Here is a 17,387-nt window from a genome sequence, read left to right as displayed (position 1 = left end):
CTGTCCCCACCCGTCCCCGCCAGGATCCTCTCCATCCCCACCCGTCTCCGCAAGGAATTATCTCCATCCCCGCCCGTCCCCATAAAAAGCAGCAATTACTTCTGACAGGATCATCAATTCCACAGTTTCTTCTGTGTTTGCGCTGCTGTTTTCCTTGTGGAATCTCTTTGGTGGAACCCTTTTTTCGTTTTCTGTTCAGGTAATTAACTTATAAACCCCCTCTTTTACTAAGGCTTCCATGTCCATTATATTATATGGACGAACCCTGCTTCCAAAGCCTTCCATCCCCGTGGGAGTCCCGTGGGCCAGAGGGGTGACCCCGTGGGAGTCCCGTGGGTTAGGGGGGGATTCCCGTGGGACCCGCGGGATTCCCGCAATCCCCATTCCCATGCAGACCTCTTGTCTGGACAGAGTAAGAAAGTGAAGACTAGAGGAATAAATTGGAAGCCTGGGAATGGGTGAGAAATTGGAGATTCTGGGAGAGAGAACATGGCAGATAGCAGTGTCTAGAAGCAGTAGACAGCTAAATCTATCACTGCCTCATTTTAGCCCAAACTAGGCCGTCCCTAGATATGTCTAAGGAGTCAGTAATGCCAGGAGAGCGGGACAAATTAACCAAGCATAACTTTGGCCGTATGACAGATGCAATATTTTCTCAGCTCTTTCAACGATGTCTCTGGTGTGCTGAATTTATCCAGGCTTTCCATCAGACGTGTCTGGCTGCGTCTCCTATGTCCTTTTCATAAAGCAAGGGAAATCCCACTTCCTTCTGAGCTCCTGCATTCTGGGCTTACATTATGGACCTCCATGGGAATCTGGGATCTCTCTTCATGATCACCATTAGGATATTCTTATAGGCCTTGTGGCCTCCACAAAATTTCAGATCAACAGAAGGATTCATAAAGTAGTGCCAGGAATCATAGAACTAAATCAAAGAAACTACTGCACGAAATATCGCAACATCAGCTAAGTCGACATTTTGACCCCTTATAATCCTGGTATTTATTCCTGCTACTACTAATCACTTATATAGCACTGAAAGTCTATATATACATTTTGGCATGTATAGACAGTTCCTGCATGGAAGAGCTTACAATCTAACTTGGAGAGACAGCATGGCATATAGGGTTGGGGATGCAGAACCCAAGGTGAGAGGAGTTAGGAGTCGAAAGCACTCTCAAAGAGGTGGGCTTTTAACTGGGCCTTGAACACTGCCAGAGACAGAGCCCACCGTAAGGGATTCCGGTAGCTTGTTCCAAGCATACGGTGCAGCAAGGCAGACGGGATGGAGGCTGGAGTTGGCAGCCAAAGAGAAGGACACAGAAAGGAGGGACTTACCAGCGGAGTGGAGCTCATGGGGGAGGAGGGATCATAGGGGGAAGATACGTGAGGAGAGATAGTGAAGGGCAGTGAGTGAGTGCATTTGTAGGTAAGCAAGAGGAGTTTGAATTGTATTTGGAAACGGATGGAAAGCCAATTAAGTGACTTTAGGAGAGGGGTAACATGAGTAAAGCGGCTCGCCCAGAATATGAGTCATGCAGCCAAATTCTAGTTGGATTGGAGGGAAGCAAGATGCTTAAGTGGAAGGCTTGAGAGTAGTGAGTTGCAGTAATCTAAACGTGAGGTGATGAGGGCGTGGATAAGTGTTTTAATAGTGTGCTCAGAGAGGAAGGGTCAAATTTTGTAATGTTATAGAGGAAGAAGCAGCAGGTTTTAGCGATATGTTGTATCTGGGCGGTGAAGGAGAGAGAGGAGTTAAAGATGACCCCCAAGATTACGAGCAGACAAAACAGGAAGGATGAGAGTGTTGTCCACAGAGACTGAGAATGAGGGAAGCAGAGAGGTGGGTTTCGGCAGGAAGATGAGCAGCTCTGTTTTAGCCATATTCAATTTTAGATGGCGGTGAAACATGCAGGTGGCATTGTCGAACAGGCAGGCTGAGACTCTGGTCTGCAGCGAAAGACAACCGTCCAGCAGAAGACCGCGCTGGACCACCGCCACTTAAAAAGGTACCGGGGGGAGGGCACGGTGTAATCGGTATGGGGGTTTTAGTGGAGACCATGCACTGTTTTGGTATTCCTTTAAATCAGGGGTAGGGGACTCCAGTCGGGTTTTCAGGATTTCCCCAATGAATATGCATTGAAAGCAGTGCATGCAAATAGATCTCATGCATATTCATTGGGAAATCCTGAAAACCCGACTGGAATACGGCTCTCGAGGACCGGAGTTCCCTACCCCTGCTTTAAATGGTACTTTATTGACCATGACTGATGGAAGAAATGAACCAACGTGGAAAGAAGACAACATTTTTATTTAATTTCCTGCCTCGATGACACAAACCATGATACATAGAGCTAAAACATCTCTAGCTCCCATGTTTTGTTAATCCTTGCAGATTAATCAGTGGATCCTCCAGGGTGTCCATTCATTGATAATCTTTGTAAAGAGCTGCACCTACTACTACAGCATCAAACTTCTCCCAGGCAGCTTGTACTTCCATTATGAAGGCTTTGGGCTGCAGGCTGCTCGGGCTGCAAGCTTCCCAGCACCAGACGCACCTATATGTAGAGGAGGAAAAACCAAGAAGAAAAAAAAAATTCTGAACCAAATTTTTTTCTCCTTAGTTTTTCCTCCTCTACAGGTACCTCTTATGGTCCGAAAAATACAATATGTATTTTTCCCCACTGCAGCTCCTTAAATGTCTGGGCAAGTCACCTAGCTTCCCAGAGTCTCAAGGAGCTGCAGTGGGGGAAAGTAAACATACCTTTAATTGCATGATTAATCGTGAGTTTTAATCAAAATACAAGGGGGTGCTGAAAAGTTCTCAGCCCAGCCAAGAAGAGAATGACGTGGATGGTTCAATAAATGGTCTGAAACAATGCCAAAAAACATAGAATTTTGTTTCTGCAAATTGGCACTTAATGAAATAAGCTAACACTCTTTTCGGCTACAGGGACAAAATAACACTCAGAATTTAGGAAGCCGGTTGGTTTTCAGCACCCCCTTGTACACCCCTAAAACAGGGGTCTCAAAGTCCCTCCTCGAGGGCCGCAATTCAGTCGGGTTTTCAGGATTTCCCCAATGAGTATGCATTGAAAGCAGTGCATGCACATAGATCTCATGTATATTCATTGGGGAAATCCTGAAAACCTGACTGGATTGCGGCCCTCAAGGAGGGACTTTGAGGCCCCTGCCCTAAAACAATAAATACCAATAAGTAATGAAAGGATAAGAAATAAAGAATTGAAAAACTGCATACAGTATTTAGAAGAATCTAAAAGAGCACGCAGAATAGGTCTAAACAGCCATATAGTTTGCACAGTCTATTTATTATATTAATATTATAGCAGCACTTTGCAACATGCAGCATTCAACCTGTCCATAAATTCCACAGATTGGCTTCAGCCTTGGAGTGACAGAGTGGCAATTAAAATTCTAACCCTATTACTGGGAAGACCGGACGAGCCATTTATTCTTGATAATATTTATTTTTATAGAACACTGCTCAAGGTATACAATAATAATAATAATAATAATTTTATTTCTTATATACCGCTGTACCGTGAAGTTCTAAGCGGTTTACAGTTGAAACAGAAGAAATGCAATAAGTAAGATTAATTAAGATGAAGAGAGAGTACTTAGAGTTCCCTGACTGTCCCAAAGGCTCACATTCTTGCTAAAGTACTTGAGAAAAATAAATTAGTTAGGTTATAAACATAGAGTTGAAGAAGGTAGGAAAACAGTTCATAGGAAAATTAATTTTGAATACATTATACATTATGTATTGTTCAAGGCGGAATACAAATTATAGGAGATTTGGACATTACCAAAAGAATTGCGTAATAAAGATTATCTAGATAAATTACATAACAGTGATTCATGTACATTACATGGTGTGGTAGAGGATTCAATTATGAAAATTACATATCAGGGAATCAAGTGATAAGAGAATATAGTGGAGAATATCAGTATATACGGTTTACAGATTGGAAGTTACCTAATAATGACATAAGAAGTTTATTGGATAGTGTGGAAAATGTTTATATAGGAATCAGAGTATGTATGATAGGAAAGGTTCTAAGAATTGATTAATGTGTTATTCTATAGAGGGAGAGCTTGTGCATAAAGAGAGGATATTAGTTGGTAATGACGTGTTTTCTGAATAGAAATGTTTTGATTTCTTTTCGAAATACTTTGATGTCTGTTGTATTGATTATTAGTTTGGTGATTGTGGGGTCAATTTTTGCTGCCTGTGTCGCTAGAAGGCTGTCGTATAGTTTCTTAAGACGGGTTCCATTATTAGATGGGAAGGTGAATAGGTTTTGAGTTCTTCTTGATCAACCCTGTACTGTGGTGATAAGTGCATGTCCTTACCCCAAAGATCATACTAAAGGCCTGTTTACAAAGCTATACTACAAGGCAGTGGTGTAGTAAGGGTAGGGGGCGGTTACACCCTCCCCTGCGTCGTCATCCCCTGCTTCTTCCCGCCCCCCATTCCACACTTGTAATCTCCCTCCCCCCCTGTACCTTTTAATCTTCACCAGCGCAAGTGGCTTCTGCAAGCATGCTCCTCATGCCAGCATTTGATTCCCTGATGTCACTTCCTGGCCCTTTGACCCGGAAGTGATTCAGAGGGGAACCAGGCTGGTGCGAGCAACATACAAAAGTCTCTCGCACTAATAAAGATAATATAGAGGTATGGGGTGGGGGGAGAGATGGCACGAGGGTGGCAGGGTGGGGCAGAGAGGTGCCAGGGCCCCCACTGACTTGGCGTCTGGGGCAGTCCACACACCCCTTACTACGCCACTGCTAAAAGATGGCACTATTTATAGTGTGTGGTGTACTCACGTGTTGAGTCCATTATTTTACCATGGCTCTAAAATGGCTGCACTTTGGCTTTCTCTATTAATGTGATACACAACTCCCAATAATAGGTTCTTTGTGCAATTGGTTTTACATGTGTCTCGAGGGAAAGACCTCAGAAACCTGCATCCAACACAGAACAGTCAATTCTTGTGGTGGTATAACTTAGCAGGACAGATTTTCTATCATTGGTCGCAAAACCCTCCACACACCAATCCCAAGTGCTTTCTGCTATAACAGTCAATATTAATTTCTATAGCACTAGGTGTGTGAAAATATGATGCACTTATCTGGTTGCAGAATAAGGCCCGACGGGACCCGTTTCGCCAGCTTATGGCTTCGTCAGGGATCCTATTTTTGTGACAGCTGCAAGACAACAATAAGACAAGTGCTTAGCCATCACTACGATAGCAAAACATCCAATTGTCTCTGCAAGTTTATACGAAATCGTACTCACTGTGTTCAGTCCTGAAAACACTTTGAAAAATGGCGCCGGAGGCGAACACACGCCGCGCATGCGTATTTAAAAGCATGCGATCATGACGTCATCAAAAGAATAGTACAACATCAGAGAAAAGAAACATTAGAAGAAAGAGTGCCAGCCGATGTTCCCATTCAAACCAGTAGGTTTTACAGCACTGAGTTGGAAAGTCCATCTGGCCTCTCTTTGTAATAATCTAGTGTGTCGATCACCCCCCCGATCGTTGTAAGGTTCATGGTCAATACACATACAGGATAAGTGATGAAAATCATGCTTGAATTCCAGACAGTGTTCTACGATGGGGGCACTGATTCTTTTGAGCTTGAGGTTAGAACGATGCTCATACATCCTGGTTTTGAACGGACGTATTGTTTTCCCTATGTACACTTTCTTGCAAGGGCAAAAAATAGCGTACACTACGAAAGTAGAGTTACAGGTCATATGATGTTTCAAATAGTACATTCTTTTATCGACAGGGTTTATGAAGCTGGATCCCTGTATCGTCATCTGGCATATACTACAAGTGCCACACTTCACAAAGCCCCATGGTTGAGCTGTGAGTTCCCTTGGTGTAGTGCGATACATAGAAGGACTTAATAGATCTTTAAGGTTCTTGTCCCTTGTATACGCAATCCTTAAAGGGACATCATGAAACAAAGGAAGGGTTTGAATTATCCTCCAGTTCTTCTTCATGATAGTAGCAGGAGCATATCCATGTGCTGTGAATCTCATCACACACGTTTGAACATGGTCACTTTTCTTCTCTGGCAAAGTCTCCTCACTACTATCCTTCGGTGCCAACAGCCAATCTCTGTTATAATACTTGGCACGTTTCTGTGCTCTTTTAACTACCTGGTGCGGGTATCCGCGTAAGCGCAGCTTCTCCCCGAACCCCGTGGCTTGGGTCCTGTAGCGGTTTCCTGTGGAACAATTCCTCTTGATCCGGAGGAATTGGGAAAACGGCAAATTGTTTCTTAAAGCCATGGGGTGGCAGCTTGTGTACTCCAAAATAGTATTTCGGTCGGTCGGCTTGATGTGTAAATCAGTGGCAAAAAAACCTTCAGACTGAATGACTATGACATCTAAAAAAACCACGGAGGATGTAGAAAACTTCATGGTAAATTGAATGCATTCATCGCATGTATTTAACCAAGTATGAAACTGTTGTAATTCTTTTTCCGTGCCACTCCATAGCATGAACACGTCATCTATGTAACGGAACCATTGGAAAATTTTTGAATGAAAAGGGGAACAATCCACCCACGTTTTTTCGAACGCCGCCATATAAAGGTTGGCGCCATAAGCTGGCGAAACGGGTCCCGTCGGGCCTTATTCTGCAACCAGATAAGTGCATCATATTTTCACACACCTAGTGCTATAGAAATTAATATTGACTGTTATAGCAGAAAGCACTTGGGATTGGTGTGTGGAGGGTTTTGCGACCAATGATAGAAAATCTGTCCTGCTAAGTTATACCACCACAAGAATTGACTGTTCTGTGTTGGATGCAGGTTTCTGAGGTCTTTCCCTCGAGACACATGTAAAACCAATTGCACAAAGAACCTATTATTGGGAGTTGTGTATCACATACAAGAGGTTCTTTACCATTGTTTGTTGAAGTAGTGTTTCTCTATTAATGGCCATGTGTTGAAATTAGCATGTGACCATTAGCTCATGCGGCCCTACCATAACCTATTTTGTAGGTGGTAAAGACTCCTCTTGCACTAATTGATCTGTGTACACCAATATCCATACACTAACCAATTAGTGCAGGACAAATCTACTCTCTGCACCCAAATATGGCCCCATACTATAATATAATGTATTTTTTTAGCATATGGGTAATGCACAATGAGCCTGCAGTTAGAATGCGGCTCCTGAGCACAGCTTGCTAACGCCGTTTTTAAGCACCAGTAACAATACATTGTTGCCCCTGAGTGCCTGAGATCTGCCCAAAGTCACAAGAAATGTCAGTGGCAGAACCATAAGATTTGGAAGCCCAGCTTTCCCACCCTCTTCACCCGCTCCTTCCCCGCTCTCTCCTGTCATGCACACACTCCTTCCCTTCTCCTCTACCTCTTTAATGTTCCTGGCACGAGCAGTAACCCCATCCTGCTGTTCGTGCCAGCTTTGGCTCTTCCTGTGATGTCACTTCCTGGGCACGGGTCCAGGAAGTAATGTCAGGGGAAGAGCCGACGTTGGCACGAGCAGGATAGGGTTGCTGCTCACGCTGGGAATGTTGGAAGGGGATGGGTGGGTGCATGCGCATGGTGGAGGGGGGGGGGGGGCGGTGAGTAGGACAAGTGCCAGCACCCCATCAAGATGGCACCTGGGGTGGACCACACCCCCTTTTCTACCCCACTGATTCCAGTGCCCTAACTAGTAGGCCACTTCCTCTCCCTAGGTCAGGGGTGGGCGAGGGCTGCAATCCAGTCAGGTTTTCAGGATTTCCCCAATGACTATGATGAGACTTATTTGCATACAATGGAGGCAGTACATGCAAACAGATCTCGTGCATATTTGTTGGGGAAATCCTGAAAACCCGACTGGATTGCAGCCTTGAGCTAGCTTCTAGCATCTCTTTATCTACTACCATCAACTGTATTGCCCAACTGATTGAAAATAACCAAAACCTAATGAGGCCGAGGTCTGAAAAGTATTCCATATTCCAAATATATGCACGTTTATCCTCTTGTTTTAGATAATAATATACTGTGTATGATAGCAGTATACAGGTCTGACTTCTCCATTGCTAAATGCTATTTACTGATAAGAAAAAAAAGAAATTGATTAGAGTACTTACTTGTTTTCATGCGCAGATTAAGCCAGTTGTGGGAAGGTGAGCCATATTTGGCTGAATTCATCCTACGCCTCCTCTTCCTCTGCTAACAGTAGAATGACCAAGGCTCGGTGGGAGCTACCAAAGAAGTCTGTCCGCAGCACTAAACCCCAGCCACTGGTCTCATGTCCACTACTGAACTCTGACTCAGACAGCCTTCTTTGGGCTTCTGCTCAGATTATTTAAGTAGCCAGTACTTGCTTCGCTCATCTTCATGAAATCAGGTCTATTTTTTTAAATTATTATTTCCTTGTGCTTTTCAGGTGTTGCAACAGAGGCAATAACTAAGTTTATTGCCTTTAATATTCAGCTCTCCAAGGAATCCTGTATGAGTCTTGCAGTCTCGTGCTTTTCTCCTCCAACGCTGTTTAATTTATTAGTCTGGATGAGTTTTACTCGTTCATTTTGCTCCTTCTGAACATAAATTTCCAGTTTAAAAAAAAATTTTTTTTTTCCTTTCCCCCAGTTTTCTCTCACTTTCCGGGATTTTTTTTGTCTGTTCCTTACAAACGATCCTTTCCACCTACCCCAGTGGGAAGGAGAAGGATGAGAGGTCAAAGTTAAGCACTTAAACTACTTTTCTGCTCCCTGTCAGCTTAAGTGTACGTCTCAATCCTCCGAGCTTTTCTGAAAATTCCCAGCACAGTCCTCGGAGCAGCCGCAGGAGGAAAAGCAGGGGGGTTGCCACAGCAACCATGTGCTTTGAAGCCTGTGAAAGCAGCATCACTTTTTCTCCGGGTTTTGATGTGTGGAGATTTTCATATTCCAGCTTGGTCACAGTCTGCTAACACTCAGAATTGCTTACCTTTGTCCTAAGTGAATCTTTGCTACACTTTGGATTTTATTTTCTGCATCTATACACAATGCCTTCTCTGTAATTTATTTTTTTTTTTTTTACTTTCTGGCCAACTCTGAAAATATGTTTACCTTAGTGAGGTCTGTGTGAAGAGGGCCTTGTGTTGCACATTGCAATTTTTTTTTTTTTTTCCAGTCTGCACAGATGGCTCCCATATTTATTTTAGCCACTGTTCAGGGCTTGATTGTTAGCCAAAGCTTTTCTCTCCTGCCAAACCTAACCATATGGAGAGAATTAAGACTGAATTAACTTAAAACTTAACCCTTAAGAAAAGTAAAATCACAAGATCATGAACCTGGCCCAACTGAGGCTACACCATCATCGGTCCCACTTTTTAGAATCTTTCTTTGACTGGGGTGGGGGGTACAGAACTCAGCTCCTTCAGCAAACCAATCCAAGGGTACCTTTAACCAGAAACAAAATATAGCCTCATAGCTAGAGCATAGTGAGCTGAGAGCCAGGACGTCAGCCTTCAAAAACATTAGTTCTCCCACTGACCTTCCTTGTGACATGGTCCTCCTTTTTCTGGAGCCATATGGTAACCCTAGCCTGATGAGACCTTCTCTACCCTAAAGAGAGACTTGCTCGATGTCACATGGAAGGTCAGCTCAAGGAGCTCTAGCTATGAGGGCGAATTGAGACATCCGGGTTTTATGTCTATTGAAAGCAATGGCAGTGAAGAGGACAGATTGAGACATCTGGGTTTTACTTCCTATGCGTTTGATGGAAGTAAAATCTGGATGTCTCAATCCGCCCTCCTTTTTTCTGGATGTCTCAATCCGTCCTCCTTTGTCTAGTCCAGGGGTGTCCAATGTCGGTCCTCGAGGGCCGCAATCCAGTCGGGTTTTCAGGATTTCCCCAATGAATATGCATGAGATCTGTGTGCAGGCACTGCTTTCAATGCATATTCATTGGGGAAATCCTGAAAACCCGACTGGATTGCGGCCCTCGAGGACCGACATTGGACACCCCTGGTCTAGTCAAATGATAATCCTACATTGGACCCTAATAAAGGGGTTCAATTGCCACTGTGCTTCCTTGTGACCCTGGGCAAGTCACCTAACTCGGCAGATACAAAAACTTAGATTTTGAAGCCTAAGGACAGAGAATACCTGCAAATAATAAATATTGATTGTACCATAGAAAGGTGATACACTTCCCCCTCCGAATTCACGAATTCCGTATCCAGGATTCGGTTATTCACCAGAAAATTTTTTCATTTTTCGGGCTATTTTTAGCCCTGTAACCCCACCCCCACCCCCACCCCATTAAGCCTTACCCGGTGGTCTAGCAATTTTTCAGGCAGGAGTGATCTTCCCACGTTCCTGCCTCGTGTAGATCGCTCACAGGAAATGGCTCGAGGCTACGCGAGCTCAAGGCAGCCATTTCCTGTGAGTGATCTGCACGGGGGAGCGTGGGAAGATCGCTCCTGCCTGAAAACCCGCTAGACCACCAGGTAAGGCTTAAGGGAGGGAGGCTTACAGGGCTAAAAATAGCCAGGGGAAGCGGGGAATAAGGGCAGAACCGGCCCAAATATTATTTGCGGTTTTTCCATATTCGCAGGCCGGCTCTGCCCCTAACCCCCACGAATACAGAGGGGGAAGTGTATATCAATCCCTAATCCTTTAATACATATCATTATTATAGTGCTGCATACATTCAGTAGCACTATAAAAATGGATTAGTAGCAGTATTATGTGTCACTATTCACAACAGCTATCTCTATGAAATGTTGAGTCACTACTAGCCTCTGGACCAGAACTCACATTGTATTGTGTTTTGTCTTTCTCTCCTATTTTTGTTATTTATTCTGGACTGGAGCGATGTTGCTTCATCCATTGCACGCTGCCAAAACAGCATTCTGACTGGCAACTAATTTAAATTGAAATTATAAATAAATGAATGCCCCTGCTGGTCCATCAGACCAACCGCAGCATGCTCTTTTTAAATACGAGGTGTAACGTCCCCAATCTTTTATGAAAACTCAAACTATAGTTCTCTGAGCATTACCATAGTAGGAAAATTTAGGAGAATTGCTGTATTACATCTTAGACAAAAGAATGAAAAAATAATCAAAAGAGCAACATTCAGTCTAGCCCAGTGGTCTCACACTCAAACCCTTTGCAGGGCCACATTTTGGATTTGTAGGTACTTGGAGGGCCTCAGAAAAAAGTAGTTAATGTCTTATTAAAGAAATGACAATTTTCCATGAGGTAAAACTTTATAGTTTATAAATCTTTCCTTTTGGCTAAGTCTTAATAATAAATATTGTCATTTATAGCTAAAGAGACATTTGATCAAGAAACTGTTTTATTTTACTTTTGTGATTAGGATAAATAATAATAACAATAATAATAATAATTTTATTCTTATATACCGCCATACCCAACGAGTTCTAGGCGGTTCACATCAATTAGGTTAGGATCCGCACTGACATGCAGATTTACAACAATTTATCAGGTTTACAACATAATTAGCCAAGCTTGGCAGATGAAGAAGGAGGAGGGTAGTAGAAGTGATCAAGGAGGAGGAGCTGAGCCGGGCAAATGCAAGGCGATTACCGGAAGGGGGCAGTTAGGGGTCTTGTTTGCTGAATAGGTGAGTTTTGAGTAGTTTTCTAAAGCCGAGGTAAGTGGGGGCCTCCAGTATCATTTGGGCTAGCCATGGGTTCAGCTTGGCTGCTTGGAAGGCGAAGGTTTTGTCTAGGAATCTTTTGAGGTGACACAGCTTTAGCGAAGGGAAGGCGAACAGCTGAATTCTGCGGGATTTCTTGTAGGAGCAGTAGAGGTTAAAGTGGGGATTGATGTATCTTGGTGAATAGCCATTTACCGATTTGTAACAGCATGCGAACTTGAAGAGCACTCTGGATTCGAAAGGCAGCCAGTGGAGTTGGTGGTAGAACGGGGTGATATGTTCCCATTTCTTTAGGCCATAGGGCCTCAAAATAGTACCTGGCGGGCCACATGTGACCCCCAGGCCGTGAGTTTGAAACCACTGGTCTAGCCTCAGTTAAGAGTCCAAAGCAGTTCCACTGCAAAATCTTGAAATCTGGACCCCTTCCAAAAGCACACCCCAGTTCTGAAAACCAAGGGGTGCATGGCCTAAATGGCACTCACAGATGCTAAACTAATACTGTATTCTGCAAAGGACACCTTTATAGACTGCTAATCAATCATCAGTAGCATAGTGAGGGCCAGAGGCACCCCTCCCTTGCCCTCATCTCCACCCCCCCCCCCAACTTCTTCCCCAATCCCCTCCTACCGTGCGGACTCTCCCCCTTCCCTCGAGTTGTTCACCACCACGAGTAACAACTTCAATGTGCTCATGACCTAGGCGGCTCTCCCTTTGATTCCACTTCCTATGCGCAGTACCCAGAAGTGACATCGGCGGGAGAGCTGACGCAGTTGCGAGGAACACGTTGAAGGTGTTGCTCACAGCAGTGAACTAGAAATACGGGAAAGGGGGCACACGTGGTGAGGGGAGGAGTGGGAAGAGAGGAGGAGGGGTGCCAGCGCTTCCATCAGCATTCCTTCAGAGAAGTTTTTCAACTGCTTCCAAAGCCAGGTTAGCACCTCTTCCTTTACTTCACCATGCTTTGTCTTTTGCTCGCTGGTGACAATTCTCTCCAGAATACTCAGATCTTCTTCATACTGTCTCAGAAAATGGGTCGCAACCTCCACACTGTTGCTTGTGCAGATCACTGCAGGGACAAAGTACAGACCCACACACACTTCCCCAGTGATCAGACCCCCCCTCCCCGGCCATAAAAATCAGAAAATGTACATACCTGCCTCCAGAACATCAACACCTGACAAAGGAAAGCCTAGTAGAGCTGCAGAGGTGGCTTAAGTAGTCTTGGGGGGGGGGGGGGGGGGGGGCTAGTGAACCATAGAGAGGAGGACATAGGCCCATAAGCCACTTTAACCACTGCGTTCATGGTGAAAAATGTGCACCCCCAAAACCCCACTGTACTGCTATATAGGTGTCACCTGCAGCCATAAGGGCTATTGGGTTGGTAGACAGGTGGGTCTAGTAGATTCTAGGGGTGTTTTGGTGTTTTCACCATAACCTATAAGGGAGTTGTAGTGAGATGTTTATGTGGCACCCTTTTGTGAAGTTCACAGCAGTGCCCTGTAAGGTGCCCTACTACTCTGTTGCCATGTCTGGGTGTCCAGTCCATCACTTTGCTGGTCCCTCCCATGTCTAAAAGGTCTTTTTTAAGGCATTTTAGGCTTGAATGATTTTTTTGGACGAGAATGGGGTATAAAGATAGATGACTTAGCAGACTGGACGATCAAACGGCTAGATGTACAAGTAGACGATTCTCGAAAAAAAAACACATTTTGGACGTATTTTATGAGAATGGACTTTGGACAACTACCGACTTGGGCCCAAAACAGACTTAGACTTTTTAAAAAATTATAATTATGCCACTCCATGTATTCAATCCCAACCAGCAAAGCAGGAGTTGCAGAAATCCAACACTTTTTGTGCATTTAGTCTAAGAAACAAATCAATTTGCACATGTTCACTACCCTTTTAAATCAAAATTGTCTATAGCCCTGAACACCAACAATGCACACTTTTGCCTCCCTTGATATCACAGCCCAGGGATGGCTTTCACCATGATTATTTGATAGTTTGTCATATCCACTAGCCCATGGCATCAGTCCAGGAACCACAAAGAATTCATTATAAAGGAACAAGTCCATTACTGAAAAAAAAAATTCTTAAACAACAGACAGGAAATACTGAAAATGTACAGGAGACTGACAAGTTTTCTGCTAAGTACGTTTATTATTTTTACCTAGGGTAGTTCTGGAAACCAGCAATCATCATCCATCACCTGTATTAAGAACATAAGAAATCGCCTCTGCCGAGTCAGACCACAGGTCCATCGTGCCCAGCAGTCCGCTCCCGCTTCCTGTTCAAAACTCAGCCTGTGCTATCAGTTTTTTTCAGACATTTTTGGAAATGGGTACATGCTACTAGGGGAACTCTGATGAAAAAGCACACTACAACACAGCAAAGAGAGGCAAATGAGATGTCAGAAAATCAACCAAACAGTTACTTTATTGTGTCAATAATAAAAAGTCACTTAAAGATGATAAAGGCTAAAGCATAATGTCCATCTTGATAAGGGTTAAAACTTGGTCTAGAATAAATTGTCCTAACTAGGATCCCAGTTTCGGCATCCGTAGATGCCTTCGTCAGGGGATGAATGGACACATGGATGATGAGAGCATAAGTCGGTAGGCAATATAGAAACCGTCTTAGTGCGGGACAGCATCTGTGGAGGCAAAAGCACGCCAAATAGTAAAAAACTATTTTTGAGGCAAAATTCTTCTTTCCCCTTCTTGTTAGCTTGTTGTCTTGAAAAGACCACACTGTAATGCTTACTAAGTAATGCCTTCATCAGAGTTTCCAATGAAACCAGTCTGAGGCAGATGAAGTAATATTTTTATAAGTAACAAACCCTGTAGTTTAGCTATAATCAACCTTTCCAAAGACATTAAAGAAAAAATTTAACCACAGAATTGTTTTGGGGGAGGGGGGGGGGATCTACAGCATATAATGGGCAACCACCGTCCTCGAGGACCACAACCCACCCAGGTTTTCAAGATTTCCACAATAAATATGCATGAGATCTATTTGTCTGCAATGGAAGTGCTACATGCAAATCAATCTCATGCATATTCATTGTGGAAATCTTCAAAAAAAATTGGGCTGTGACCGCAGAGGATCACGGTTGCCCAACCCCCTCAATCCATATGCACAATACAGTGCAAGGCAAACGAGCAAAAAATCTAACGGAACTGCAGTGATGTGTCGAACAATGAACAAAAGGGAGAACTGCAGGAATGGTGTACAAGATGCCAAGTCTTTAATCAACAAACATAGATATATGTAGGAATGGAACACAGTAAACACACAAGGTGCTAATATGTTCCTTTGCTTAAGAATGGCTACGTGGCATATAAGGGGAAGAGAGGGAATGAGGAATGATTCATAATTCCTTCACAGGGCCTCAGATCCTTACCCAGGGCCATAGATCAGTGTGTTGACCTTGCCCTGGTTCAGAACTATCAGACCAGCATCCCTACAGATATAAGCATAAAACAGAATATTGCCTAGTGATGCCTAAACTGTGCTTAGGCGCCATTATTTAAGTCAAGGTTTTCTTGGACTAAATAGATGTCTAATGTAGGCACCTACTGGCACCAAAGGACACCTAGCCAACACCTTTCAGAAACACCCCCGATTTGCCCATAAGTTCACCTACTTGGTGGTAGGTACCTAGGAATAGGCGCCTACTATTTAGAGAATCATGCCTGTTGACTTAGGCACTTACCAGATGATTTAGGCGCCTCATAGAAATTGGACACCGATTCAAGATGTTTACTCAACTAAATTGGCCGAGCCATAGTGCCAATAACCGGGCGCTAATTGGAACCAATTTGAATATGTGCACACATCTTGCTATACAGTATTCGATAAAGAAAATCTCATAGCATGTAATCCAAAAAGGGGCGTGGTCATAGGAGCCATTATCAAATTAAGATGGACTTGGAAATTGTTAGGTGCCATCAATTCCTGCTCAAGTCCTAGCCACTTGATATCATCAAGTTTTCGTGAAAGAATACAGAGGCAGATTTCTTGTGAGACCATGGGAACCCACAGCAGCCATTTTATTATGTCAGCTATGCACAGGGCAGGAGTGTAGGAAGATCGCTCCCGCCCCGCACCACCACCATAGCACCAGGTAAGGTCGATTCATTAGGTGTGTGTGTGGGGGATCCCAACACAAAAAAACACGAATAGTCAAAACCTCGGGTGCCGAAACCGCAAATGAGGAGGGAGGAGTGTACTCCTTTGACATCTTGCCAAGCACTTGTGACCTAGCTTGGCCACGGCTGGAAATAGGATACTGGGTTTGATGGATCTTTGGTCTGTCCCAGTATGGCAACTTATGTTCTTAGGTGGGTCAGGGGAATTCTTAAAATTTGCATATTAACTATATAAATATTTAGGGCAGGTACTGTTTTATTCTTTGGGATCTTGACCTTGATTTGCTACTGTTGGAAATAGGGTACTGAGCTTCATCTGTCCCAGTATGGCAGCACTTTTGTTCTTATAAGGAGGCGGTTAAATGCATCCAAGCTAACTGCAAAACAATGCGGGGTTACTACAGGAAACATACTGAGCAACCCCCACTACACTTACCATTTACATTTATTTTTGTTATACCGCAAATTCTGTACTGGACAGGTCTAAGCGGTTTACAAACTAAGAAACAGATTTGACAGAGAAGGAAAAGAATGTCAATCTATAGGCAGGAAAATAACATATCACTCATTCGGCATGTAAAAGTGGAACAGAAGACGAGACGGTCCATCAATGGTCCATCAAGCCCAGTAGCCCGTTCTCATGATGGCCAATCAAGGTCACTAGTACCTGGTCAAATCCCAAGGAGTAGCAATATTCCATGCTACCGATCCAGGGCAAGCAGTGGCTTCCCCCATGTCTTTCTCAATAACAAACTATGGACTTTTCCTCCAGGAATTTGTCCAAACCTTTCTTAAAACCAGCTACGCTATCCGCTCTTACCATATCCTCTGGCAATGCGTTCCAGAGCTTAACTATTCTGAGTGAAAAAAAAAAAATTTCCTCCTATTGGTTTTAAAAGTATTCCCCTGTAACTTCATCAAGTGTCCCCCTAGTCTTTTGTAATTTTTGACGGAGTGAAAAATCAATCCACTTGTACCCAATTCTACTCCACTCAGGATTTGGAGGACAGTCTAAAAAGGGATTCGGTTACCTGGTAGGAAATGGACACCAAGTAAAGCAGAATATCATTTGTTCAGCACATAAAATAAAGTGATGGTCAAGACTTAGGAGCACAGTTTTGTGGAAGATGACTCTACCTGTTAATTTTTGCTATTAGAGCACAGTAAGTGCACAACTTTACTGCACTTTAGTAAACAGGCCCCTAAGTAGGGTCTGTGGTACTGCCACAGAGCAGAATGGACAGACTGAAGTTTCACAGAGAAGACTTAAATGATATACATTGAAAACTGGACTGATGAATGTCTGGTGAAACAGTATTCTCATCGCTCTTTCCTTGAGAATCTCACCTCTGATGGCCCTATAAAAAGGTTATGGAATGTTATTGGATATGTCAAGCATTGATTTTTAAGAGCGGACTAAAGATCTGTCATTAGAAATATACCATGTGGCAGAGGCCATCAGTCTGAAGGCTAATTGTGGCCCATTTAGCTAACAAAAATTCCTAGTCAGCATGGACACATGACTCAGAGGATAAACCTAATATGCCCTCTTGCTGTTCA

At 43.6% G+C, this 17,387-nt stretch overlaps 2 protein-coding genes across 2 annotated transcripts in view; both read right to left on the bottom strand.

Annotated features, from left to right (window-relative positions):
* The window catches only part of PLEKHG5 (pleckstrin homology and RhoGEF domain containing G5), a 252,202-nt gene extending 243,428 nt beyond the window's left edge, over positions 1–8,774 (bottom strand). The window contains exon 1 of the mRNA XM_033922899.1: positions 8,148–8,774. Within this exon, the coding sequence (XP_033778790.1) occupies positions 8,148–8,208 (61 nt within the window). The 5' untranslated portion in view covers positions 8,209–8,774. The remainder of the gene's footprint in view (positions 1–8,147) is intronic.
* Positions 8,775–14,094: 5,320 nt separating this feature from the next.
* The window catches only part of NOL9 (nucleolar protein 9), a 34,751-nt gene continuing 31,458 nt past the window's right edge, over positions 14,095–17,387 (bottom strand). The window contains exon 12 of the mRNA XM_033921687.1: positions 14,095–14,329. Within this exon, the coding sequence (XP_033777578.1) occupies positions 14,210–14,329 (120 nt within the window). The 3' untranslated portion in view covers positions 14,095–14,209. The remainder of the gene's footprint in view (positions 14,330–17,387) is intronic.

The sequence above is a fragment of the Geotrypetes seraphini genome, chromosome 15 (genome assembly GCF_902459505.1).
Source record: "Geotrypetes seraphini chromosome 15, aGeoSer1.1, whole genome shotgun sequence".
NCBI lineage: Eukaryota > Metazoa > Chordata > Amphibia > Gymnophiona > Dermophiidae > Geotrypetes > Geotrypetes seraphini.
Note: the sequence above shows the minus strand (reverse complement) of the source record. Positions and strands in the feature narration are given on the sequence as shown.